General features: G+C 49.5%; 2 protein-coding genes across 33 annotated transcripts in view; one reads left to right on the top strand and one right to left on the bottom strand.

Moving 5' to 3' along the window:
• Positions 1–474: 474 nt before the first annotated feature.
• The window catches only part of LOC125685583 (zinc finger protein 664-like), a 233,337-nt gene continuing 206,828 nt past the window's right edge, over positions 475–26,983 (bottom strand). For 3 of the 6 annotated variants that reach the window (XM_048928780.1, XM_048928779.1, XM_048928774.1), the window contains 3 exons: positions 3,393–3,519; positions 2,976–3,086; positions 476–2,870 (listed from right to left, as the gene is read on the bottom strand). In XM_048928780.1, coding sequence (XP_048784737.1) covers positions 1,771–2,870; positions 2,976–3,086; positions 3,393–3,519 — 1,338 coding nt within the window. In that variant the 3' untranslated portion in view covers positions 476–1,770. Of the gene's footprint in view, positions 2,871–2,975; positions 3,087–3,392; positions 3,520–3,709; positions 3,792–5,431; positions 5,999–26,983 lie in introns of those variants that run through there. The other 3 variants (XM_048928775.1, XM_048928778.1, XM_048928776.1) reach the window with 3 other exon arrangements.
• LOC125685589 (zinc finger protein 501-like) overlaps positions 7,979–26,983 on the top strand; it is a 206,178-nt gene continuing 187,173 nt past the window's right edge. For 5 of the 27 annotated variants that reach the window (XM_048928836.1, XM_048928839.1, XM_048928835.1 and 2 more), the window contains exons 1-2: positions 20,448–20,864; positions 21,055–21,181. In XM_048928836.1, the coding sequence (XP_048784793.1) occupies positions 20,703–20,864; positions 21,055–21,181 (289 nt within the window). In that variant the 5' untranslated portion in view covers positions 20,448–20,702. The other 22 variants (XM_048928806.1, XM_048928824.1, XM_048928814.1 and 19 more) reach the window with 14 other exon arrangements.

Consider the following 26,983-nt stretch of genomic DNA (forward strand, 5'->3'; position numbering starts at 1 on the left):
TGTACTCAGCTCTGGTGAGGCCATACCTCGAGAGCTTCTGGGTGTCAGGAAGCCTTCACAGAACCTCACCTGAGGACATGGGCAAGCTCCTGCAGGTTTCACTAGCTCACCAAAATCAACTCCACTTCCTGCCAACTGCATTCCTAGCACAGCAGCTTTAGCTGAGCACGGTAAATGAGAAGGCCCTGCTGCAGGAGGTCTCACACACACCTTCCCAAGGTGAAAATAAAAACCTTAAAGCTCAAAAGGGATCACTTGCAAGGCAAGCATGCACCCGAGAGCACTCTGATATCTCTGTGCTGTGGGGATGAGCTGCTTGTGCACCATGTGGGTTTGCACTGCCTTCTGCTCAATCCACTTCCAGAAACTTGGAGAACAAGCTCAGCTTTTTCTACTTTTATTGGAGACAAGGCTCAGTGTCACACTGCTGCTCTGAGCAACAGAACCACTGCGCAGCACGGTTAGGAAGGATGATAGGATTGTATGAACAAAACGCCTTCTACAGAAGCAAGCACTGGTCTGGAGGTGGCACCCAAACCAAATCCTGCTTGCACCTTTCCCTCTCCTCATTCCACATGCTGACATTCATTGTAAGAACAACAAACAAGACTACACTGAAGAAAGATTCAGAACAACTCAGCTTCTTTATTCATCCTCTACGCCTTCCACTACAGATGATTCTCAGAAAACCTCCAACAGCCACGTTACTGCTCTCCTGACCCTTCTCTCAGGTTCATCAGTGCACTCACAAATTACTGAGAGCAACACATGCACACAGACACACAGAACATCCCTGCACAGCCACTTCTCCTTAGGAAACGGCATCAAAAAGCTGCTGGCAGGAAGAGCAGAAGAAACCGGGCATGGTGAGAGAACTGCTCTGGGTAGCAAGGAAAGGCCATCTGAAGCTCCTGGGTTAAGTCCCTTCTGCAGAGGGTGCCAGTCATGCACCAGGAACACTTGTAGGGCCAGTGAGGAACTCTGCCCACTGCACAAAGCCCTTCTCACATGCGAGGCATTTCTAAGGCTTCCTGCCACGTGAACTCACTGTACTTCTCCCAAGTGCAGACACTCTGGTAGCTCAGCAGGTCTGAGGTGTGGCCAAAACTCTTCTTGCAGGCTGCACATTTGTAGGGTTCCTCATGTGAATCCACAGGTGTGTGTTGAGCTCCCAGCTCTGGACACACCTCTTCCTGCAGTCAAGGCACTCACTGGGACTCTCACTGCTTGGTTCTCTGGGATCTACTGAGGGTTGAGCTCCAGATGAAGCTCTTCCCACACAGCCTACAGACAGGATTTCTTCCTTCCTGGTGACATATCAGCCCAGCTGAGGTTTCCTTTGGGTCCTCACCTGCTGCCCCACAGCACAGGAGTTTCTACGGGGGAGGTAAGAGGTGTCTCTCCTTGCACACAGCCCTGGCAGAAACGTGCCACCTGGCAGAACTTTTTGACTGGCTGTGACACATCCCGCTCTGGATTCTCCTCTGTATGGCCACTCAACACAGCAACTGCAGCTGAAGGAGAGCAATGTGCATAATTCTCATGCAAAGAAGGAGAAAGAGGATTTAGATTGGCCGCAGAGCTCTTCCTCTGCTCAAGGGATTTGTAAGGTTCATCACTACACAAATCCATAGTTGGTCACCAGGCTGGGGCTCTGCCTGAAGCTCTTCCCACGTTCTGGGCTCTGCAGGCTCTGTATCTTGTGTGGCTGTGCTGATAGGTAACGAGGCTGAAACTGCTTTTGAAGGTTCTCCGTATCTTGAGATGCTTCTACAGCCTGTGTGCGGTGTGGATGTGCTTGTGGGTATTGAGAGTAGATCTGCGTGTAAAGCTCTTCCCACACTCAGGGCACTTGTAGGGTTTCTCTCCTTTGTGGATGCGCTGGTGCCGCTTCAGTTCAGAACTACTAATGAAGCTCTTCCCACACTCAGAGCACTTGTAGGGTCTCTCTCCTGTGTGGATGCGCTGGTGGCACTTAAAAGCAGAACTGTGTTTGAAGCTCTTCCCACACTCAGAGCACCTGTAGGGTCTCTCTCCGGTGTGGATGCGTTGGTGGTAGGTGAGTTGGGATCCCTTTTTGAAGCTCTTCCCACAGTCAGAGCACTTGTAGGGTCTCTCTCCGGTGTGGATTCGCTGGTGACACTTAAAAGCAGAATTGTGTTTGAAGCTCTTCCCACACTCAGAGCACCTGTAGGGTCTCTCTCCTGTGTGGATGTGTTGGTGGTAGGTGACTTGGGATCTCCATTTGAAGCTCTTCCCACAATCAGAGCACTTGTAGGGTCTCTCCTCTGAGTGCAAACGCTGGTGCAGCTTCAATTCAGAACTGCTTATGAAGTTCTTTCCACACTCAGGGCACTTGTAGGGTTTCTCCCCTGAATGCATACGCTGGTGCAGCTTCAATACATAACTGCTTTTGAAGCTCTTCCCACACTCAGAGCACCTGTAGGGTCTCTCTCCTGTGTGGATGCGTTGGTGGTAGGTGAGTTGGGATCTCCATTTGAAGCTCTTCCCACAATCAGAGCACTTGTATGCACTCATTGCTGAGCGTACACACTGGTGGTTAACAATGCTGGAATCTTTTTCAAAGCTGTTTCCACACCCTGTACATGGGTTCTGCTTTTCCTTCTGGCACACATCCTTGCTCCTGGGTTCTTCACGCTCCTTTTGACCTATGTTCGAGTCCAGTGGGCTCCTTCCTTTCTCTTGCAGACACTTTCCCAGTGGCATCGTGGTGATGTGCTCAGCCTGACCTTGCTCCACGCCTCCTTGGACATCCCTTCTGATTTCTTCCACACAGACACCACCCCATCGCCTTTTGGACACACCACTTTCCTGCAGATCCTCCAGTAGATCTGTAACCCCAGTTCCTGCTGGATGAAGGAGGAAATCCAGAAATAGCACACAGTGACCAAAATGAAACACACACAGAGATGGCTCTTCCAGCCCCAACCTCCTCCTTCCCTCCACCACCTCACCTGGGCTGAGGTCTCCTGGCACGGCCTCAGGGCTACGCACATCTGGGATCCAGGGCTCTTCCCCGCCTTCAAGCAGGGAGATCAGCACTGGTCTGGGGGCTGGAAGTGGAGCTTCAAGCAGAGAAACAGGGGGGATGAGAACATTTCCATCATTTTGGCACAGTGCCTGTTCAACAGCTCTACTCTGTGTCCCTCCCCAGGGAGAAAACACACTTGGGGCCTGAATGACACTGGGCCCACAGCTTCCTTTGGAGCAAAGAACGCTTTTACAACTTTTACAAAAGCAGCATTTCCTTTGCTGCTGTTGTAGTTATCAATATGGAACTGCACGGTGATCATTCAAGGCCCGGCCTGCAGAGGCTCCTTCTGCACAGCCAAAGGTGCCCTAACGAGGAGGAAAGGCAGCAAAGCCCTCACCCAGCGAGGCCACGCACTGGTACGTCTCCAGCATCACGTCCCGGTAGAGCGCTCGCTGCGCAGGGTCCAGCAGCGCCCACTCCTCCCTGCAGAAATACACGGCCACCTCCGCAAAGCTCACGGGCTCCTGCAAGCAAAGAGGCTCCTTGCTGGGAACAGCCAAGGCCCAGGGAAGCAGCTCAAACAGGACACAAACTCCCGTCCCAGCCGCTTCTCTGGCCCCAGCACACACACGCTGGCTGAGGCCACCTCCCTCTCCCCCCGCATTCACATCCCTCACCCCATGGCCTCTCCTGCCTGCTTCCCCCAGCCCCTACCTGAGATGGATGTGCTGTGGCCATCTGCGGCTCTCCTGCAGGTGAGATGACCATTGCTGGAAGGCAGAAGTTGAACCGGAGCCTGCAGGGACAAGAGAAGTGGGAGGGGAGCTGTGAGGGAATGCAGCAGTCCCTGTCCCAGCCCAGCCCTCCACAGCCCATCTGTGGGGCACTGCCTGGGGGATGGCAACAAGAGGCCTTACACAGGAAGACAATCAGCAACAGCACTGGTAACACTCTGGCTAAAGCTGATTACAAATCACAAAGCTCACTCAAACAGGGACTTAAGACAAAGCATGGCAAGGAGTCACTCATCTTTCCCCAAAACAAGGAGCAGCCCAAGCACCAATCAAGCTCTCCTGCACTGTAGTGGGCTGCATGGCAGGATCTCTCCGCAAGCAGGGATGTCTCTTGGGGTCACACCTGCACACAGATCTCTGGCACCTTGATGTCAAGACACCTTCACAATACTGATCTTCCCTAAGAGACTCATGGTTACTTTGGATTTTTGTGAGTTTCTCTAAGGCGATGTGTTAGATTGAAGATCTGAAGATAATTATAGCATCGCAAGATTGGCCTGAGTGGAAAATGAACACAAAGAACATCTAGTTCAAACCCCTGCTATGTGCAGGGTCTCCATCCACCAGACCAGGCTGCCCTGAGGCACATTAAACCGGGCCTTGAATGCATCCAGAGACCGGGCATCCACGACCTCTACGGGCAACCTCTTCACTTGCTTCAGCACCCTCTGAATGCAAAACTTCCTCCTGATATCTAAACTAAATCTCCCCTTTCTCAATTTAAAACCATTCCCCCTCGTCCTGTCAATCTCCACCCTCGTAAACAGCCGTTCCCCTCCACTTTATGCGTTTCCTTCAAGTCCCGGAAGGCCACCACGAGCTCTGCCCAGACCCTTCTCTTCTCCAAGCCAAAAAATCCCACTTCCCCCATTGCACCAAGAATGCCGCGGCGGATGCGTTTCCCTCCTCCCCCACCTGGCGACGCTGCTTCCCATTCAGCTCAGCACGCACACCGCGCTCGCTTCCCGGGGACCTTCTCAGCACCGTGCACCCTTTGCACGACGCAGCCTGGGCTGCACTTTGCTGACGTGCAGCTCGGGCGCGTTCTCAACGTATGCTACAGTCAGTTACCCGTTACCCTGCCGCTACAGGCAGATGCTGCCTGCTGGGTCCCTGAAGGGAAACTGCGGGCTGCTGGGGAGGGAGAAGGGAGTTTAAATTCCCCCCTTGGAGGCTTCGCATTCAGACGCTCAAGAGGAGGCATCGGGGAGTTTAAAACTTCCATCAATCCTTGCGTGCAGAGCTGCGGTGCGAGGTCATCTCATATCTCCCGTGGCCCAGAGGGACAAACGCAGGCCCAGCTGCGCTGTGTTCCAGAGAGCCAACCGGGCAGCAGAGCACGCTGAGCTCCTGTGCTCACTTCCTCGCTGTCCCAGCTCCAACCCCTTCCTGCGCCCCTCGGAGCCCAAGCCGGGCTGCAACACGCCTGGGAACCGCTGCTCCCTCGTTGCAGCCCGTCTGGCCCAGCAAACCCGCTGTGCTGGGCGGGAGCTGGAGCCGGGACCGGGCTCCCGCCTGCGCTACAGCGGTGCCGGTTCCGCCCCGCCCGCTGCCGCTCACCGCTCCCCGCTCGCCTCCCGCTGCTGCTGGCAGGGGGGCAAGAAGCGTGCGCTCCTTTGCACCAGCCGCGAAGGGCTCCTACCTTGGGTGCGGAGCAGGCTGCTCCCGCCTCTGGTGCAGGCAACCGGGCTGCTGCGAGTCGCGGAGAACAGAGGATGCCGAGTGCCCTCAGCCCGGAGCTGGCCGCAGCACGGCCTTGCTGCTGCTCCTCCTGCCTCCGCCGTGCTGCCCGGATGGCTTCCGGCCAGGCTCTGGCCGCTTCGGCACAGCCTCAGGTGCCGGGCAGCAGTTCCCACAGCGAGCACGCCCCGAGCCGGCTGCCAGGCCTTGGGCAGTTTCACAGCTCGTTCTCCTGGCACATCTGCACCCGAGGAAGGGAGGGATGGGGCTGCGTTTTGTTACGCTAATGAAGCATCGCTGTCTGCTGGGTCTCTTTGCTTCCTTTGCTGGGGACATTCGCACAGCCTTGTGGTCACACATCCCCACGTTGCTGTCCTGACGTTCCTTTAACTCCCCTCACCCGCGAGCAGCTCCCAGCAAGAGGCAATCTCCGGCTGTTAGCTGTTGCAGTTAGCTGCCAGGAAGGGGCCTGGTAGGATCATGTGATGAGTAAATGTCCAGACTGGTTTTTCATTGTCGTTATCCTTGTGATTGTTAAGTGTATCTGTTATAAAATTATTGCTTGTGGAATTCCACATACAATAGAAGTGCTCTTGTTGCTGGGAGACGTTGGTTTTAGCTCTTGCCCAGGGAATTCGGTGTTCCCGTGCTGTCCATTACCCAGCAAAAGAGACTTTATAAGCTGCTGCTGTCTGGTGTGAATGCTATATATTGGATCAAAGGCGAGTGGTGTGAATGTGGGAATGGAGTTTAACTGGATAGTTGCTTAAGCCTGTATTTGTTATCTGAGGCCTGACCTGTAGTCCTGTCCAGGAATTACTGTGCAATAGAGGAAACTGGCATTTTGGTTGGCGTTGTGGACTGGGGTTTAAAGAGGAATATGCATTTGGTCACACTAACATGGTAGCTATGAGGTGTGGACTTTGGGGAACAACAAAGAATCAATGAAATTGAGTATGGAGGAGCACGGGGAAAGGAAGTTCCGAGGCAACCCCCACTTCAGGTATTTCTGGGGAGCCTGAGGACCCTGTGAGAAATTAATGGTGGTTGGAAGCTGATGACCATTTAGCAGTTAATGGTGTTCTTGTGAAGGCAGGAGATGAGCCGCTGGAAGCGAATAGCCTTCATCTGGAGGGACCTGGGAAACTTGATCTGCCAGTGTTAGCCCGGGAAGCCTTAGGAGGGGAGGAGCTGAGAGCAGGGCTCTAGGACCCAGAGATCTCCTCAGGAAGAGCTGAAGGGGGGGAGCTGGAAAGGCCCAGGAGGGTTCCATCCCCGTTGAACGGGAAAGCAGTTTGTACAAAAGAGGCACTGGATTTGGTAACAGATGCAATGACAGTTAAGGGTGGAGAAGATTAAGCTAAGGAAGGAATTGCAGCAAAGCGTGGAATGTGTAGTAACTGGAGCAACTTACTGGGTATTAAATACTTCTCTAACTCCAGATGAATGTGTGTGAATTTGCATGAAAGTGATGAATTTGTAACCGTAAGGGAAGCCACTGGCAAACCTGAGGAGGTTTACTTTCTTAAGCCTTTACAACTTAGTATAGGCAAACAGGTAGGAATACACAAATTTTTTGGTGCCAAATTCACCAAAGCCTTTTCTAGGGCAAGATTTACTAGAACAACTGGAAGCTGAAATCAAGTTGAAAGGAGAATTGGAATTTAAGGTACAAGAAGAAGAACAGTTCACAGAGGTGCTTAGTTTTTTGCATTGCTCACTACCCCTGCTGGGAGCAGGATCCCAGGCAAAGGAAGTGATCAAGTGTGTCCTGGGGTGTGGGTGGCAGAAACCCCAGGAAGAGCTAAGAATGCAGCACCAATAGCAATGGGAATAAAGCAGGGAGCTCAGCCGGTTCGGATTGAGCAGTACCCCCTCAAATTCGGAGGTGGGAAAGGAATCCAGCCAATAACTGACAGTTTTCAGAAATTCGGGTTGTTATTGGAGCGTGAGTACAAGATTTAAGGGCCATCAATAGAACAGTGTAGGACTTATACCCATTGGTAGCATACAAAATTATCAGGTGAATTGGCATGGTTTACCCTTCTGGACCTAGAAGATGCCGTCTTTTGTCTACCACTGAGTCCAGAGAATCAGCTAATGTTTGCTTCCCGCAGTGTTCAAAATAGCCCCACTCTTTTCAGGAACCAACTTGCCAAAGGCCTGGAGCAGTGGCTATGGCCCCAGGACAAGGAACTTCATCCACAGTAAGTGGATGACCTTCTGAAGGCTACCAAAACAAAGGAGGCATGCATAGCAAGGACAATTAGTCTAGGAAACTTTCTCAGACTTCATGGCTATCGACTTTCTCCACAGAAAGCCCGGATGGCACGGCCATAAGCAACCTATGTGGGTTATGGAGTGGCTGCTGGATCCCAAACCCTAAAGAACAACGAGGAAGGAAGCAACTTGCCAGACTGTGGAATTGCCAACAGCAAAGGAGCTCCGGACTTCTCTAGGGATGACAAGGTGGTGTTGCATATGGATATACAGCTATGGAATACTGGTTAAACACTCTCTATGCCCTTTCCTATCCAAAGGTCCTCCTACAGGTTGGGGAGGGCAAAGCAGTTAAGGTTTACCCGCGGCAATTAGACACAGAGTCTGTTGTTTGTGCAGAACAAAAGCTTTCATTGTGCACAGTGAACTGGAACAACATGCTCTTGGTCAAGTGTCTCATTAATCGTGACCCTTTTGCTGCATGCGGCAGTGCTGGATCTTCCATCCTGCCCTGAAGGAGATGGCACTAGAGCTGGGCTCGTCCCTCTCGTGCCGTCCCGTGGCACACAGGCCACTCACCTCCGTCAGCCACCCTCCTCAGGTTTGCCGCTGGTCAGCTTGACCTTGACAGCATAGCGGTTAGCCTAAAGCTCCCTGATTGCAGGATATGTACAGCCTTACCAAGAGATGGAGGAATGGAAATCCCTCAGTGTGGGACTCCCTCCACCAATTGGACACCATGGGGTGGAGCAGGAAGTAGGCGTAGGTGTACAAATATGATGGTGACAGTAGGAAAAAGGACCTGAATTCAGTGTACAGCTATAGACAGGCCTCAGTGTAAGACCGTTCCTGAGAACTAGAAGGACATTATGTAGGAGGATATTAGTGCTTCAATGGAACAGCTCCTCCTCCAGGGATACTGAGAACCTCTTGGAAAAGGGTGAAGCGGGGAATAACCCCCTTATAGACAGGCCCTCTGGGTTCCATAGTTTTATGGGATGGTTTATTCCTAGCCTAGGAGTAAAGGAATCAGAAAAGGCAATTGTCAGTATAGCAGCTACACTAGAGAATATCAAGAACTCAACTATGGATGCTATACTTGGACTGCAGACAGAGGTGTCCTCTCTTCATCAAGTAGTATTGCAGAATGGAACGGCTCTTGATCTCCTGACAGCCAAAGAAGGAGGGGTGCACGCTGGAAGTAATCAAAACTGAGAAAACTCAAAGAAAAGAAACAGATGTGCATGCTGAACTGTGGGAACAAACTCAGGTGATCCACCACGTTATTTTGGATAATACCTCGTCTGGACCTACAGAACTGTGGAGCAGATTAACCAGTTGGTTAGCGAGCTTTGCCTGGCTAAAGCCACTCTTCATGGTGCGCGCAGTCTTACTCTTGGAATATTCGTATGCGTTGTTACGTTGTTTCTTGAGTGTGTTTAATGGAAACAGCATAAGATACGCCAAAAGATGGAGAGCGGGGCTTGTTTTTCATGTTTTTCATAAATCCCCAGGACAGAATGGCATCATCTAGCGACGTGACGCTTGCTAGATTATAGAAAAGGGGGGAATTGATATGGAACATATTTCTGTAGAATTGTTTTGGAATTATGTACCATGTAAGGAGGTGTAGAGTGAACAAAGGCGAAACAGATGCTTCTGGCACTCATGCTCACTTACTGGTTCCTTGCTGTATCACTACAACTAGGAACAAGAGCTGCAATCACAATAACTCAGCAATTGGGGTGGAGAATATGACAGTAACATGTTGGAACTTGCAATATCAGAATAATCTATGTTGGAAATAATCCAAGTAATTTTTGTCAGGACGGTATCTCTGATAACAGCAGAATTTATTCGCGATTGCAATGGCGGGCGTCCCACAAGTAGGAGCGTGCCTATGGACACAACATGGCAGCCTTTATACCCTGTTTGCTCCCCCTTGCCTGCCCCCTCCCCTGTTTCCCCACTGGCTGGGTACACAATCTTATGGCTGGTTCACAATCTTATCAGAAGGTTTACATTTGCTATTTACTTGTTCATTTATTTGTTATCTGGTGTCAGTCAGTAATCATCCTGTTGTTTCCAAGATGTCTCGGTGCTCTCCTTGTCCTATTGATATGGTGATTTTCTTTAAAGTCATTATCATAGTTAAACAAAGAGCACTGGGGGATGATGTCAGGCCTTCCCAATGTTTCTTCAGGCGCTTTCTCGGGCATGCCATGGCTTGTTCTCTGGTTTGCTCTCATGCAGGATATTCTTGCAGTGTGTATGGCAAAATATACATATATACACCTATATACAGAGTGTGTTCCTGGGAAGGTTCGTCTATAAGATAAGTGATGTAAACTTATCAGAGATCTTCCCCAAGTTAAGTAGAGGGACTCCCAAAATGAACTATGATAACGGAGATCATAAAATAAAAATAATATTATACAATTCTAATGCCAAAACAACATTTGATTCCCACATCTACACCTACTTTCTCAGAATCAGTCAAAATATCCTCTCATATTCTTGCGTATGTACAACTTGTCTCTACAAATATTCTTAAACTTCCCATGTACAGTGTTGTTGGAAATAATCCAAGTAATTTTGTCAGGACGGTATCTCTGATAAAAGCAGAATTTATTCGCGATTGCAATGGCGGGCGTCCCACAAGTAGGAGCGCGCCTATGGACACAACATGGCAGCCTTTATACCCTGTTTACTCCCCCTTGCCTTCCCCCTCCCCTGTTTCCCCACTGGCTGGGTACTCCAGGTTCACAATCTTATCAGAAGGTTTACATTTGCTATTTACTTGTTATCTGGTGCCAGTCAGCAGTCATCCTGTTGTCTCCAAGATGTCTCGGTGCTCTCCTGGTCCTATTGATATGGTGATTTTCTTTAAAGTCATCATCGTTAAACAAAGAGCACTGGGGGATGATGTCAGGCCTTCCCAATGTCAGGCGCTTCCTCGGGCTGCCATGACTTGTTCTCTGGTTTGCTCTCGTGCAGGATATTCTTGCAGTGTGTATGACAAAATGTACATATATACACATATATACAGTGTGTTCCTGGGAACTATGATAGCGGAGATCATAAAATAAAAATAATATTATACAATTCTAATGCAGAAACAACACTTGATTCCCACAATTCCCCCCTTTTTCTTTTTTATACATTGTTGATTTCTGCAATTCTTTAAGGTTCACTTTTATAGACATCGCCCTCATCTTCACTTTCTTTATCTCCCATCTCCTCTAATACCAAAATTTTTTCCAAATGTCATGGCTCCCTTAGTGCTTGCTTCAATAGTGCTCTCTCTATCATTATTATCTACATTATTATAGTAATTATTATATCTATATTACTATCTATTAGTGCTCACTCTACTAGTCCCCTCACAAAGGGGGTAACACAGCAACCAGTGGCCATCAAGGCTCCTGCTGCTACTATCAAAGAAGTAAATGTAGATACAATCACCCCTTTCCATTTACCAAACCAGAACTCCAACCATCCAGTGACAGAAGTATCTATTCCTGATTTCTTTTCTGCCACTTCATTGCCAAGGGTGGCACCAAGTCCTTGCACTGCCTTCATTATTATGTCATCCAGAGCTGTGTTATTGGGATAAAGGTGCAACAACGAGTACCCAGTGTTACATATACATTCCTTTATCATATCTTAGGAGATCCTATTTTCTCAGGCCACCCTACTTGTGGCATATAACTGTCCTGCAATTCTCTTTATTGCACTCCTTGTATAATTTGTAAATCTCCATTGATTATAACAGATGTAGTTAACCCAATCTACATTCTTGTTGATCATCACCCACCAGGACAGTGACTCAAACCCTGCAACAGTTTGATTTCTTGCCTTAAAATCATCAGGAACAACAAGAAGAAAAAAAGTTTAAATCCTTAGCTTGCCCACATACCAAACAATATTGATATGTAATACATAAGTATTTACATCAAATGCTGCACTCATCAAATCAAAATTTCTAACAGTTACAAGAGCCCACATTTCTGTCCTTAGATTCACAATTTTAAGGGTCCAGCTGATTTCAGTTCTCATTCTGTTTGAGGGACCTTCTTACCTCTAGTATGATATATCCACAATGCTTTCACTGTTGTGTGGGATGTTAGCAGCACCTGGAACAGACCTACCCACCTTGGTCCCAGGGGCGAATCTTAAAAGAGATTTGTTACATACATATTATCGAGCCATATCAAGGCCTTGGGCTCTAGTTCCTAGAACCAGTTTCTCTTTTTCTCAAAGCTATTCCTGCAGACTAATCACATGCTCAGTTAGTATTTTGCTCCCTACTTGGGTAGAAATCCCCTTTTGTACAACATAAGGCCTTCTGTACAGTATTTTGAAAGGACTTAACCCATCTTTGGCTCTAGGTTTTGTTCTGGTACTAAGGAGAGCCAAAGGCAACAACTGTGATCAGGATAGTCCAGCTTCCTGTCCCAGTTTTACACCCTGTGATTTAATTAGACAGTTCATCTTTTCCCCCTGACCACTCGCCTGTGGTCTGTGTGCTGTGTGCAATTGCCAATTTATTCCCAATGCTTGCTGACCTCTTGGACAATCTCTGCAATAAAACGAGTTCCCTGGTTGAAGGGTATTGTTGCAGGACACCCAAACCTTGGAATAATCTCCTGCAAAAGCACCTTGGTTACTTTCTTGGCTCTATTGGTCCTGCAAGGGAATGCTTCTGGTCACCCTGAAAGGGTATTGGTTACAACTAGCATATATCAAAACCCTCATTTTTCCTGGCAGTTAAAAAAAAATCAATTTGCAATTGTTGTCCTGGAAGGTTCCCTTTCCAACAAGCCCCACTCGTACCCTGTTCCTGGTACTAGGATTGTACAGTTACTTTCTGGTGTCTGAACCCCCCCATGTTTTATTATGTTCCCTTAGAACCAAATGCTATAAAATACTAACGGGCACAACAGTGTGTCCATCTGGGTATGCACCCATCTGTCAGCTTGCTCTCTTCCCTTCATTCATTAGATTCCTATCCTTTCTAGAGTACCTTATAGGTTCTGACTAAGGTTCAGGTATTTCAAGTGTACCGTCTGGAATTAAAGCTGTTCACCAATTTCTTTTCCTTCAGCTGCCTGTTTTGCCACCTGATTCATCATCATATTTCCAGTTTCCTGTACAGTGTCACTCTTCTGATGTCCTTTACAATGTATAACAGCCATGATGTTCTTTGGTAGATTTACATCATGCTGAATTTGTTTTCCTTGTGTGTAAACAATCCTTGCTCTTTCCAGATGGTACCACGAGTGGGTACCACCCCAAAAGCATATTTAGCATCCATCCATATATTTAAGGTTCTTGTCAAGGCAATTATTTCAGCCTTCTGAGTGGAAGTCCCCACAGGTAATGGTTGTGCTTCAATTACCCTGTCAGTAGCAGTTACTGCATGTCCTGCCTTACGGTTTCCTTGTCTTCACAAAACTGCTTCCGTCGATGAATCCAGGACTCCTCAGCATCGTCCAGGACTCCTCAGCATCGTCCAACGGTTCCTCCTGTAGCTCTGACCAACTTGCACAGACAGCCTCCATGCAGTCGCACATTGCTGGCTTGGAGGCAGCTCTGCGTTGGTGTTCTGGGTGTTCAGCAAGTTGCTTCCTTCTCTTTGATCAGTTGTTCTTTCTGTTGAGAAACTTGATAGCCATTTAAATCAAGAAATTCAGCAAGCTCACAGTCTATTGCACACAGCCCTTTGTTACTGTAGCATCCACGTACTGCAGTAAAGTTCCACTGTGAGATGGTGAACCCAAATCTCAGGCTCACGAGTTGACCAGTTCTCAAAAATCATTGGGCTGTTCTCACAACCCTGGGTAACACTGTGCAGGTTAACTGAATTATTATTATTATTATTACTTTTAATTATTATTTTTTTTTTCTTCTCTCCATATTTGAGTTTTTCTATTCAAAGGCAAATAATTTTAGACTTTCTTTTGCAAAACCAGGCAGAAAAAGGTGTACTTCAAGTCCAGAACGGTAAAACCCACCTACTTATTCCTTAACTTGGTTAATAAAGATATACACCATGTGTTGTATATATTCAACTTTTCTATTAATTGCCCTCAAACCTTGTACCAAACGATAGCTCTTGCCATCCAATTTTTCATTTGCAAGATTGGGTGTTGTATTTGGATTTCTATCCAATTAGTAATCCAAAATCCAAAAAGTTATTATTTCTTTTACCCTCCTACAATATCGTATCCTCAAAAGGCATTGCTTTACCCTGGTTGGGCTGGCTCCCATCTTTAACTTAACTTTCATTGGGCTGCATTTTTGGCTCTGCCAGGCATCCCTGATGCCTGCAATCCTGTGTATACCCAATGTAGGATTTACGTAACTTCTGGGAGTACAACATTGCTTTTCCCAGTTTGTGTTAAAGCCAGACTTAAAATTTTCAGTCCATTGCTCTTGCTTGACAAGTAGGTCCAATCGTCTCTACTGAATTTAATCTCCACATTCAACTATTCTAACATGTCATGCCCAAATAATCGTTTTGGAGAACCCGGCATGTACAAGAATTTATATATTCCTACTTGTTCTCCTAGCCTGTATTTAATTGGTCCAAAAAAAAAGTAAACTTCTCTTGCCAGTAGCTGCTACAACTATTACAAAAATCATCTACGGGTAACAGTAAGACGCACCCAGAGGTACCAGAAAATAAACCTCTTCAGCCTGCTTCCCCTGCTACTTTCAGTCCTGGCAGGGTGGAACTCTCCCTGAGTCCTTCCAGGCTCCCCTTACCTCTTCTTCTAGGTAAGGACATCCCTGTTAACCTTGCTCAACTTTGCATTCCTCAGTTTGTTTTTCCCAAGCCCTTTTCACTTCCCAAACTCTCATCATCACAGCCATTACTAACATTGTATTTCAGTTTCACTCCCTTCTCTCCCCAGGCTTCCAGTGCTCACACTGATACCGGGTTTCCCCAGCTCTGCAGATGCCGGCTATTCTCACTTCCAATGTCCGTCCCATCCCCATTCACAAGCACTGCACCCTTCACATCACAGCGGGAGGCTCCAGCCCCCAGCTCTTTCTCCCACTCCAAGTTGTTCTTACAAGCCGCAGTGGTGGGGTGTGCGGGGATGTGTTCTTGTGCCGGCCCAACTCTAATATCCCAAACTCACTGTTTTCCTTAACCTTTTTGCCATTTTTTTGTTTGTTTGTTTGTTTTTCCACAATTCCACTATTTGTACCCTCAACTGCAATTCCACATACCATTAACAATTGCAATTCCGCATACCATTAAAAACTGCATTTCCACATAATTTCCATATACCGTTAACAACTGCATTTCTACATACTATTAAAATTGCACTTCCACACAATTTCCACATACCATTAAACCAGTTTCTCCCAGTGCCTTCAAAATCCACAAATCAAACAACACAATTCCTCAACTTCCACAAACACCCAGCACTTGGTCTCATGATTAGGGCACTCAATTATACAACTGGTCCCATTACTCCATTTACGTTCCTGGTTTCTTATTCAATATTCCCCCTGGCTCACCAACAATGTTTCTCCAGTGAGCCAAAATACAACCCAAGGGGTCTTCTCATATCACTTTAGACACCCCTTGTTCCATAACAGCCTCATACACAACATAACATAACACAACACCTTCAGGACATAAACATTTAACAATCATAAAGACAGTGACAATAATCAGGACAATTTATCCTCAGGATCCTTCCTCTCTCTGCCTCCCTCCAGAGCCCAACCTTCCCTCTGTATTCATTTCCCACACTTGCGTAGCTGCCAACCTCCTTCTCCAATAATCAACATATCAACGATAAACATCATTTCCATCCATGAGTACAAATTAGGCCCTAGAAATTGATCTAATTGTTCTGCTACACTTATAGTATCCTCAGTTAAGGAATTCTTCTTGCAACTCCTAACTTCTTTTCTAGTAAAAACAGCAGGCATTACCGCACCTTTTTTCCCTTTGACCTAAGACTGCCTTAAGAGGACAAAGTGAAGTATTAGTAAGGTTAGTATTAGAGAAAGGAAAACTATCCAGGTCCCATTCGCATTACTCCAACTCCCTCAGTAATTGAGAGCGCATCCTCTCTCCAGGACCCTGCACAGATCAGCAGCACCCACTTTCCTCCTCTGGAGAGGTCACCGCTGCTTTAAAAATTGCACTGCTTTAGAAATTAAAAGGGGGGGGAAGTTACCTAAGGGATCCCATTTATGATCTTTCTGCTTCTCTTTCCCATTTCCTTTGAACTTGGACTCCTCGCGAGGCACATTTCTTTACTCCTTGCACTCATTAAGCGACTTAAGCCAATTCTGTTTCAGAAAAAGGAGTCTTACTGTTGACATATAAATACAAAGTCTGATAGGCCCAATTTTCGTCAGACTCCTATTTTGGTCAAAAAAAAATGATTTTCCCTGTAGTGGCTCCCTACTGTATACAGTATTTAAACATCTTTTCCCTGTTCTTTTCCTAGTTTTGGGATTATTTTCCAATTTTGAAACACTTCTCCCAAGGGGCTGGCTCTCTCTAGGCACCATTCCGGGGACCTTTTTCCCCTGCTCTCGGGAACTCCTATTACCCATCCCTCCAGAATGCTACTGTGAACTCCCCAGCTCACAGGTTATCACATTCTGATTCTCGGATTTTGGGCCCAATCCCTCAGGAGTACTAGACTCCTATCTCGGATTAATAGGGGTGTACTGCTGGCACTTCGTCAAGCGCACAGGGTACCGCACACCAACAGTTCCCTCCCGAGACTCTTCCTTTCACCAACACAGCCGCTTCGTCCGTCCCTGGCCGTGCCCCTCGCGGGACAGCGGAACCGCAGGTCGGGACTCAGCACTCGCTTCGCACTGACAGCGCGTCTCAGTCACACACACTCAAAGAGTCTCAACCGACCCCCAAGGAAAGAGTTAAATCCCCTTACCTTGGTCCGTGCACGAAGTTACCGGGTCGCAATGGCCAACACCCGTGCCTGCCTGCTCCTTGGCTTTTACAGAGTCCGTCCTCTATGAAACAGTCTCGGTTTTTTATCGGCCGTACCAAGGAGTCACCTCACCACCCAGACAGGACCGCTGAAATCAGCGGGGTGCACCTATCCTGTGCAGGGCAGTAGGGAAACTCTCAAAGAGGCGATAATAATCCCGGACGAGCCCCCAAATTGTTGGAAATAATCCAAGTAATTTTTGTCCGGACGGTATCTCTGATAAAAGCAGAATTTATTCGCGATTGCAATGGCGGGCGTCCCACAAGTAGGAGCGCGCCTATGGACACAACATGACAGCCTTTATACCCTGTTTACTCCCCCTTGCCTTCCCCCTCCCCTGTTTCCCCACTGGCTGGGTACTCCAGGTTCACAATCTTATCAGAAGGTTTACATTTGTTATTTACTTGTTATCTGGTGCCAGTCAGTAGTCATCCTGTTGTCTCCAAGATGTCTCGGTGCTCTCCTTGTCCTATTGATATGGTGATTTTCTTTAAAGTCATCATCGTTAAACAAAGAGCACTGGGGATGATGTCAGGCCTTCCCAATGTCAGGCGCTTCCTCGGGCCGCCACGGCCTGCTCTCCGGCCCGCTCCCGCGCAGGACACCCCCGCAGTGTGCACGACAAAATGTACACATATACACCTATATACAGTGTGTTCCTGGGAACTATGACAGCGGAGATCATAAAATAAAAATAATATTATACAATTCTAATGCAGAAACAACACTTGATTCCCACACTGGGAAGGTTCGTCTATAAGATAAGTGATGTAAACTTATCAGAGATCTTCCCCAAGTTAAGTAGAGGGACTCCCAAAATGAACTATGATAACGGAGATCATAAAATAAAAATAATATTATACAATTCTAATGCCGAAACAACATTTGATTCCCACATCTACACCTACTTTCTCAGAATCAGTCAAAATATCCTCTCATATTCTTGCGTATGTACAACTTGTCTCTACAAATATTCTTAAACTTCCCATGTACAGTGTGCAGGTTAGGAAAGGCTACTCCTTCTGCACCCAGCATGTGTGCATAGTGCTGTAACTCAAAATATACCTGCTCTATAACCACTTTGTGGTTATTGAGTTTGATTTTCAGCAAGTCATCCTGTTCAGGCCATCATCTGTGTTCTTCCACACATATGGAAGTTCTACTTAGCCTTGAGAGAGACAGAAGTGAGAACACTTGGAAGAATGTGGTAAACAGTGTCCCTCCCAAACTGGACGAGGGTGGGTTTGATCGTTTGTATTCTTTTGATTTTTCATCTCCAGAGCAGTGTCCAAAAGAGGATGTGTGACCTCCTCTGCGACAGGGGTACCGGCACTTTTAATGCATTACTGAACAACTGCTTTCTGGAAAGCTTTGATGTGAGCAGAGGAAATACTTTTGGTCATCTGTACAGCTGAGTTATCAGCACAAAGGAAAGAGATGCGGCTGTGATCACAGGAAAGTTCAGAGGAACATCCCCTGCAGAAAGATGCGTAGAGTTTAAACACTGCCAAGTGAAACTAGGAATCCACTCTTGCCCCAAAGACCATGCAATAGAACAGGAAGCAGTCTTTCCCGAACACAAACCCCCGGTTACCCCGAGGTTGGTTCCTTCTGGGTGGCCTTAAAGTCTGAAAGTATACAGCAGCGAACAGCAGAGCTGGCCCTCGTACAGCAGACAGCTTAACTATGCTCATGCCTTGCAAAGAAGACCGAATTGAGAAAGCAGGACAGGAAGTTGTTGCAAATAGAACTCACTTGCTCAGCGAGTAGAAACGTGACATCAGTGCCATGGGCAGCGCTCAGTGAGCAAGTGCGCCAGCTGCAGGGAGATGCTGCCCTCGAGAGCAGGCAGCCGGAGATTGCCTCTTGCTGGGAGCTGCTCGCGGGTGAGGGGAGTTAAAGGAACGCCAGGACAGCAACGTGGGGACAAGGCTGTGCGAATGTCCCCAGCAAAGGAAGCAAAGAGACCCAGTAGACAGCGACGCTTCATTAGCGTAACAAAACGCAGCCCCCATCCCTCCCTTCCCCGGGTGCAGATGTGCCGGGAGAACGAGCTGTGAAACTGCCCAAGGCCTGGCAGCCGGCTCGGGGCGTGCTCGCTGTGGGAACTGCTGCCCGGCACCTGAGGCTGTGCCGAAGCGGCCAGAGCCTGGCCGGAAGCCATCCGGGCAGCACGGCGGTGGCAGGAGGAGCAGCAAGGCCGTGCTGCGGCCAGCTCCGGGCTGAGGGCACTCGGCATCCTCTGCTCTCCGCGACTCGCAGGAGCCCGGTTGCCTGCACCAGAGGCGGGAGCAGCCCGCACCCAAGGTAGGAGCCCTTCGCGGCTGGTGCAGAGGAGCGCACACTTCCTGCCCCCTGCCAGCAGCAGAGGCGAGCGGGGGGCGGAACCGGCACTGCTGTAGCGCAGGCGAGAGCCCGGTCCCGGCTCCAGCTCCCGCCCAGCACAGCGGGTTTGCTGGGCCAGACGGGCTGCAACGAGGGAGCAGCGGTTCCCAGGCGTGTTGCAGCCCGGCTTGGGCTCCGAGGGGCGCAGGAAGGGGTTGGAGCTGGGACAGCGAGGAAGTGAGCACACGAGCTCAGCGTGCTCTGCTGCCTGGTTGGCTCTCTGGAACACAGCGCAGCTGGGCCTGCGTTTGTCCCTCTGGGCCACGGGAGATATGAGATGACCTCGCTCCGCAGCTCTGCACGCAAGGATTGATGGAAGTTTTAAACTCCCCGATGCCTCCTCTTGAGCGTCTGAATGCGAAGCCTCCAAGGGGGGAATTTAAACTCCCTTCTCCCTCCCCAGCAGCCCGCAGTTTCCCTTCAGGGACCCAGCAGGCAGCATCTGCCTCTAGCGGCCCTTTCAGGGTTACCTTTTGTGCGCTTAGAGCTGGGCTGATGGCTCACCTGGGGTCGTGCAAACCCCTGCCAAGGCTTTTTTCCCGGCATCTGCAGATGCCTTTAGCGCACAGCTGCGGGCCCTGAGCACGTCCAGCATCTGCAGCAGGTCCGGCACTGGGCTGTGCAATAGACGCTGAAAAGCTGGCGGTCTGTGGGCTGATTGCAGCACACGTTGATAACGCGCCCGAGCTGCACGTCAGCAAAGTGCAGCCCAGGCTGCGTCGTGCAAAGGGCGCACGGTGCTGAGAAGGTCCCCGGGAAGCGAGCGCGGTGTGCGTGCTGAGCTGAATGGGAAGCAGCGTCCCCAGGTGGGGGAGGAGGGTAACGCATCCGCCGCGGCATTCTTGGTGCAATGGGGGAAGTGGGATTTTTTGGCTTGGAGAAGAGAAGGGTCTGGGCAGAGCTCGTGGTGGCCTTCCGGGACTTGAAGGAAACGCATAAAGTGGAGGGGAACGGCTGTTTACGAGGGTGGAGATTGACAGGACGAGGGGGAATGGTTTTAAATTGAGAAAGGGGAGATTTAGTTTAGATATCAGTTTTGCATTCAGAGGGTGCTGAAGCAAGTGAAGAGGTTGCCCGTAGAGGTCGTGGATGCCCCATTTCTGGATGCATTCAAGGCCCGGCTTAATGTGCCTCAGGGCAGCCTGGTCTGGTGGATGGAGACCCTGCACATAGCAGGGGTTTGAACTAGATGTTCTTTGTGTTCATTTTCCACTCAGGCCAATCTTGCGATGCTATAATTATCTTCAGATCTTCAATCTAACACATCGCCTTAGAGAAACTCACAAAAATCCAAAGTAACCATGAGTCTCTTAGGGAAGATCAGTATTGTGAAGGTGTCTCGACATCAAGGTGCCGGAGATCTGTGTGCAGGTGTGACCTCAAGAGACATCCCTGCTTGCCGAGAGATCCTGCCATGCAGCCCGCTGCAGTGCAGGAGAGCTTGATTGGTGCTTGGGCTGCTCCTTGTTTTGGGGAAAGATGAGTGACTCCTTGCCATGCTTTGTCTTAAGTCCCTGTTTGAGTGAGCTTTGTGATTTGTAATCAGCTTTAGCCAGAGTGTTACCAGTGCTGTTGCTGATTGTCTTCCTGTGTAAGGCCTCTTGTTGCCATCCCCCAGGCAGTGCCCCACAGATGGGCTGTGGAGGGCTGGGCTGGGACAGGGACTGCTGCGTTCCCTCACAGCTCCCCTCCCACTTCTCTTGTCCCTGCAGGCTCCGGTTCAACTTCTGCCTTCCAGCCATGATCATCTCACCTGCAGGAGAGTCGCAGATGGCCACAGCACATCCATCTCAGGTAGGGGCTGGGGGAAGCAGGCAGGAGAGGCCAAGGGGTGAGGGATGTGAATGCAGGGGGAGAGGGAGGTGGCCTCAGCCAGCGTGTGTGTGCTGGGGCCAGAGAAGCGGCTGGGACGGGAGTTTGTGTCCTGCTTGATCTGCTTCCCTGGGCCTTGGCTGTTCCCAGCAAGGAGCCTCTTTACTTGCAGGAGCCTGTGAGCTTTGCGGAGGTGGCCATGTATTTCAGCAGGGAGGAGTGGGCGCTGCTGGACCCTGCGCAGCGAGCGCTCTACCGGGACGTGATGCTGGAGACGTACCAGTGCGTGGCCTCGCTGGGTGAGGGCTTTGCTGCCTTTCCTCCTCGCTAGGGCACCTTTGGCTGTGCAGAAGGAGCCTCTGCAGGCCGGGCCTTGAATGATCACCATGCAGTTCCATATTGATAACTACAACAGCAGCAAAGGAAATGCTGAGAAGCATGAGTTTCAGAAGGGATTAGGATGCACAGCAGGCTCACAAACGCCCCAGAGTCAGTGCTGGCAAGCAGGCATCAGCCAGGAGGGAGAGAACCAGCCCTTCCATTGGGGCTTTATATTGTGCCACCAGCTGCAGCTCACAGATGACTCCCTGCTTACTCCTTTACAGTGTAGGATTTTCCATTCACTTGCCATAGACATTTTGATGCCTTGGTCACCGATATATTGTCCGAAAATCAACAAGCCATTCACAAGTGAATTTTAAAGAGAATATCCCTTCTTAATTTTCAGAGTTGTAAAAGCGTTCTTTGCTCCATAGGAAGCTGTGGGCCCAGTGTCATTCAGGCCCCAAGTGTGTTTTCTCCCTGGGGAGGGACACAGAGTAGAGCTGTTGAACAGGCACTGTGCCAGAATGATGGAAATGTTCTCATCTCCCCTGTTTCTCTGCTTGAAGCTCCACTTCCAGCCCCCAGACCAGTGCTGATCTCCCTGCTTGAAGGAGGGGAAGAGCCCTGGATCTCAGATGTGCGTAGCCCTGAGGCCGTGCCAGGAGACCTCAACCCAGGTGAGGTGGTGGAGGGAAGGAGGAGGTTGGGGCTGGAAGAGCCATCTCTGTGTGTGTTTCATTTTGGTCACTGTGTGCTATTTCTGGATTTTGTCTTTCATCCAGCAGGAACTGGGGTTACAGATCTACTGGAGGATCTGCAGGAAAGTGGTGTGGCCAAAAGGCGGTGGGGTGGTGTCTGTGTGGAAGAAATCAGAAGGGATGTCCAAGGAGGCGTGGAGCAAGGTCAGGCTGAGCACATCACCACGATGCCACTGGGAAAGTGTCTGCAAGAGAAAGGAAGGAGCCCACTGGACTCGAACATAGGTCAAAAGGAGCGTGAAGAACCCAGAAGCAAGGATGTGTGCCAGAAGAAAAAGCAGAATCCATGCACAGAGTGTGGAAACAGCTTTGAAAAAGATTCCAGCATCGTTAACCACCAGTGCGTACGCTCAGCAATGAGTGCATACAAGTGCACTGACTGTGGGAAGAGCTTCAAATGGAGATCCCAACTCACCTACCACCAACGCGTCCACACAGGAGAGAGACCCTACGAGTGCTGTGAGTGTGGGAAGAGCTTCAAAAGCAGGTCTAATTTGAAGAGCCACAAACGCTTCCACTCAGAGGAGAGACCCTACAAGTGCTGTGAGTGTGGGTGGGCTGTAAAATGCCGTTCCCATCTCATCTACCACCTGCGCTTCCACACAGGAGAGAAACCATTTCAGTGTCATGAGTGTGGGAAGAGCTTCAAAAGCAGTTCTGAACTGAAGCGCCACGAGCGCTCCCACACAGGGGAGAAACCCTACAAGTGCCCTGAGTGTGGGAAGAGCTTCAAGAGCAGTTCTGCATTGAAGCTACACCAGCGCATCCACACAGGAGAGAGACCCTTCAAGTGCCCTGAGTGTGGGAAGAGCTTCAAATGGAGTTCCCAACTCAACTACCACCAACACATTCACACAGGAGAGAGACCCTTCAAGTGTCCTGACTGTGGGAAGAGCTTCAAATGGAGTTCCCAACTCTACTACCACCAACACATTCACAAAGGACAGAGACCCTACAAGTGCTCTGAGTGTGGGAAGGGTTTCAAGAGCAGTTCTGCATTGAAGCAACACCAGCACTTCCACACAGGAGAGAGACCCTTCAAGTGTCCTGAGTGTGGGAAGAGCTTTAAACGCAGATCTAATCTCAACACCCACAAGCACATCCACACCGCACACAGGCTGTAGAAGCATCTCATGATACGGAGAACCTTCAAAAGCAGTTTCAGCCTCGATACCTATCAGCACAGCCACACAAGATACAGAGCCTGCAGAGCCCAGAACGTAGGAAGAGCTTCAGGCAGAGCCCCAGCCTGGTGACCAACTATGGATTTGTGTAGTGATGAACCTTACAAATCCCTTGAGCAGAGGAAGAGCTCTGCGGCCAATCTAAATCCTCTTTCTCCTTCTTTGCATGAGAATTATGCACATTGCTCTCCTTCAGCTGCAGTTGCTGTGTTGAGTGGCCATACAGAGGAGAATCCAGAGCGGGATGTGTCACAGCCAGTCAAAAAGTTCTGCCAGGTGGCACGTTTCTGCCAGGGCTGTGTGCAAGGAGAGTCACCTCTTACCTCCCCCGTAGAAACTCCTGTGCTGTGGGGCAGCAGGTGAGGACCCAAAGGAAACCTCAGCTGGGCTGATATGTCACCAGGAAGGAAGAAATCCTGTCTGTAGGCTGTGTGGGAAGAGCTTCATCTGGAGCTCAACCCTCAGTAGATCCCAGAGAACCAACCAGTGCAGAGTCCCAGTGAGTGCCTTGACTGCAGGAAGAGGTGTGTCCAGAGCTGGGAGCTCAACACACATCTGTGGATTCACATGAGGAACCCTACAAATGCACAGCCTGCAAGAAGAGTTTTGGCCACACCTCAAACCTGCTGAGCTACCAGAGTGTCTGCACTTGGGCGAAGTCCAGTGAGTTCACGTGGCAGGAAGCCTTAGAAATGCCTTGCGTGTGAGAAGGGCTTTGTGCAGAGGGCAGAGTTCCTCACTGGCCCTACAAGTGTTCCTGGTGCATGACTGGCACCCTCTGCAGAAGGGACTTAACCCAGGAGCTTCAGATGGCCTTTCCTTGCTACCCAGAGCAGTTCTCTCACCATGCCCGGTTTCTTCTGCTCTTCCTGCCAGCAGCTTTTTGATGCCGTTTCCTAAGGAGAAGTGGCTGTGCAGGGATGTTCTGTGTGTCTGTGTGCATGTGTTGCTCTCAGTAATTTGTGAGTGCACTGATGAACCTGAGAGAAGGGTCAGGAGAGCAGTAACGTGGCTCTTGGAGGTTTTCTGAGAATCATCTGTAGTGGAAGGCGTAGAGGATGAATAAAGAAGCTGAGTTGTTCTGAATCTTTCTTCAGTGTAGTCTTGTTTGTTGTTCTTACAATGAATGTCAGCATGTGGAATGAGGAGAGGGAAAGGTGCAAGCAGGATTTGGTTTGTGTGCCTCCTCCAGACCAGTGCTTGCTTCTGTAGAAGATGTTTTGTTCATACAATCCTATCATCCTTCCTAACAGTGCTGCGCAGTGGTTCTACTGCTCAGAGCAGCAGTGTTACACTGAGCCTTGTCTCCAATAAAAGTAGAAAAAGCTGAGCTTGTTCTCCAAGTTTCTGGAAGTGGATTGAGCAGAAGGCAGTGCAAACCCACATGGTGCACAAGCAGCTCATCCCCACAGCACAGAGATATCAGAGTGCTCTCGGGTGCATGCTTGCCTTGCATGTGATCCCTTTTGAGATTAAAGTTTTTTATTTTCAACTTGAGAAGGTGTGTGTGAGACCTGCTGCAGCAGATCCTTCACATTTGCTGTGCTCAGCTAGAGCTGCTGTGCTAGGAATGCAGTTGGCAGGAAGTGGAGGTTGATTTTGTTGAGCAGGAGCTTGCCCATGTCCTCAGGTGAGGCTCTGTGAAAGCTTCCTGACCCCCGAGAAGCTGCAAGGGGATGATGATTGCAGTACTGAGAAGCTCTGCTTCCTCCATCCCAGGAAGCAGGGCCTGGTCTTCCGCAAGAGGTACAGCAGAGCCCTGGAGGATGGACAAACTCACAGCTCCAAGGGAAAATGCTTGGGGAGGAAGCAAGGAGATGGGAGGCTTGGGGATCCCCAGCCACAGAGACGACTGCTCAGCCAATAGTTGGGGTGATTTACTTTTCAACCGCATCCAGTAATTGCTGTCATGTGGCATTGGTCATGTGTCTCCTCTTTCCTTTTAGGTTTCCCCAAACAGCATTCTCACTATTTTTTTTTTTTTCATCTTACATCACTATTCTGAAAAATATTGATCAGGTTTTCCTTGAAATGAGAATAAAAATGATTTTCCACTTTTACTCCCTGAAACATCCTTTTATCTGCGGATTCCCCCTAATATTATGTACCAACCTGGTGGCCTTCTGTGATGTTGTCACCGTCTGGGTGGATGAGGGGTGAGCAGTGGATGTAGTCTACCTTGATTTCAGCAAGGTGTTTGATATTGTCTCCCACGACATCCTTATAACAAAGCTGAGGAAGTGTGGGATAGATGAGTGGACAGTGAGGTGGGTTGAGAACTGGCTGACTGGCAGAGCGCACAGGGTCGTCGTTGGCGGTGCAGTCTGGTTGGAGGCCTGTAAACAGTGGTGTTCCTCAGGGGTCTGTGCTGGGTCCTTGTTCAACATCTTTATGAATGACCTCAATGAGGGGATAGTGGCCACCCTCAGCAAGTTTGCTGATGATACAAAGATGGGAGGATTGGCTGACACACCTGAAGGCTGTGCTGCCATTCAGTGAGACCTGGAGAGGCTGGGGAGATGGGCAGAAAAAAAACGGATGAGGTTTAACAGAAGCAAGTGTAGAGTCTTGCATCTGGGAAGGAATAATTGCATGCACCAGTACAGGCTGGGGGATGAGCTGCTGGAAAGCTCTGCAGAGAGGGACCTGGGTGTCCTGGTTTACGACAGGTCGGCCATGAGCCAGCAGTGTGCCCTTGTGGCCAAAAAGGCCAATGGCATCCTGGGGCACATTAAAAAGAGCATGGCCAGCAGGTCGAGGGAGGTGATCCTCCCCCTCTGCTCTGCCTTGAGATGATGCTCAGGCCTCATCTGGAGTACTGTGTCCAGTTCTGGGCTCCCCAGTACAAGACAGGGACTCCTTGGAAAGAGTCCAGCGGAGGGCCACAAAGATGGTGAGGGGCCTGGAGCATCTCTCCTATGAAGAAAGGCTGAGTGAACTGGGTCTGTTCAGCCTGGAGAAAAGAAGACTGAGAGGGGACCTGATCCAGGTCTATAAGTCTCTGAGGTGTGGGGGGCAGAGTGGTTAGGCCAAACTGTTTTCAGCAGTGTGTGCAGACAGGACAAGGGGATACGGCCAGAAACGGCAGCATAGCAAGTTCTGCACAAATGAGCACAAGAACTTCTTTAGGTGAGGTGACGGAGCGCTGGAACAGGCTGCCCAGGAAGGTGGTGGAGTCTCCTTCTCTGGAGATGTTCATGACCCACCTGGACACCTACTTGTGCGACCTGGGATAGGGAACTACTTTGGCAGGGGGGTTGCACTCGATGATCTCTGGAGGTCCTTTCCAACCCCTACGATTCTGTGATCTCCTTCACAAGCTTCAGCTCAGCGTGAGCTTTAGCCTTCCCCATTGCTTCTCTGCAGGCTCTGACATCGCACCTGTACTCCTCCCACGGGGACAGGCCCTTTTTTCCACTTCTCCTAAACCTCCTTCTTCCCTTTGATCTTTTCCATGAGCTCCTTGCTCATCCACGCAGGCCTCCCGCATCCATTCCCCAATTTCCTACTCTTAGGGATGCACCGATCCTGAGCTTGGAAGAAGTGCTGCTTCAATGTTGCCCAGCACTCAAGGGCCCTCTTACCTTCAAGCACTCCAGCCCATGAGTTACGTCCAAGTAGAAATTGTTGGAGCTGGCTCTCTGAAAGTCCAGGGCAGCAATCCCACTTTTTGCCTTACTTCTTGCACACAAGATCTTGAACACCACCATCTCATGATTGCTGCATCTCAAGCTGCCCCAAACTTCTCATCCCTAACAAGCCCATTCCTGATGGAAAGAACAAGGTCCAAAATCACCCCACCCACCCCTTGTTGGCTTCTCCAACAACTGTGTGA

Source organism: Lagopus muta, chromosome 28, assembly GCF_023343835.1.
Source record: "Lagopus muta isolate bLagMut1 chromosome 28, bLagMut1 primary, whole genome shotgun sequence".
In the NCBI taxonomy this organism is placed as follows: domain Eukaryota; kingdom Metazoa; phylum Chordata; class Aves; order Galliformes; family Phasianidae; genus Lagopus; species Lagopus muta.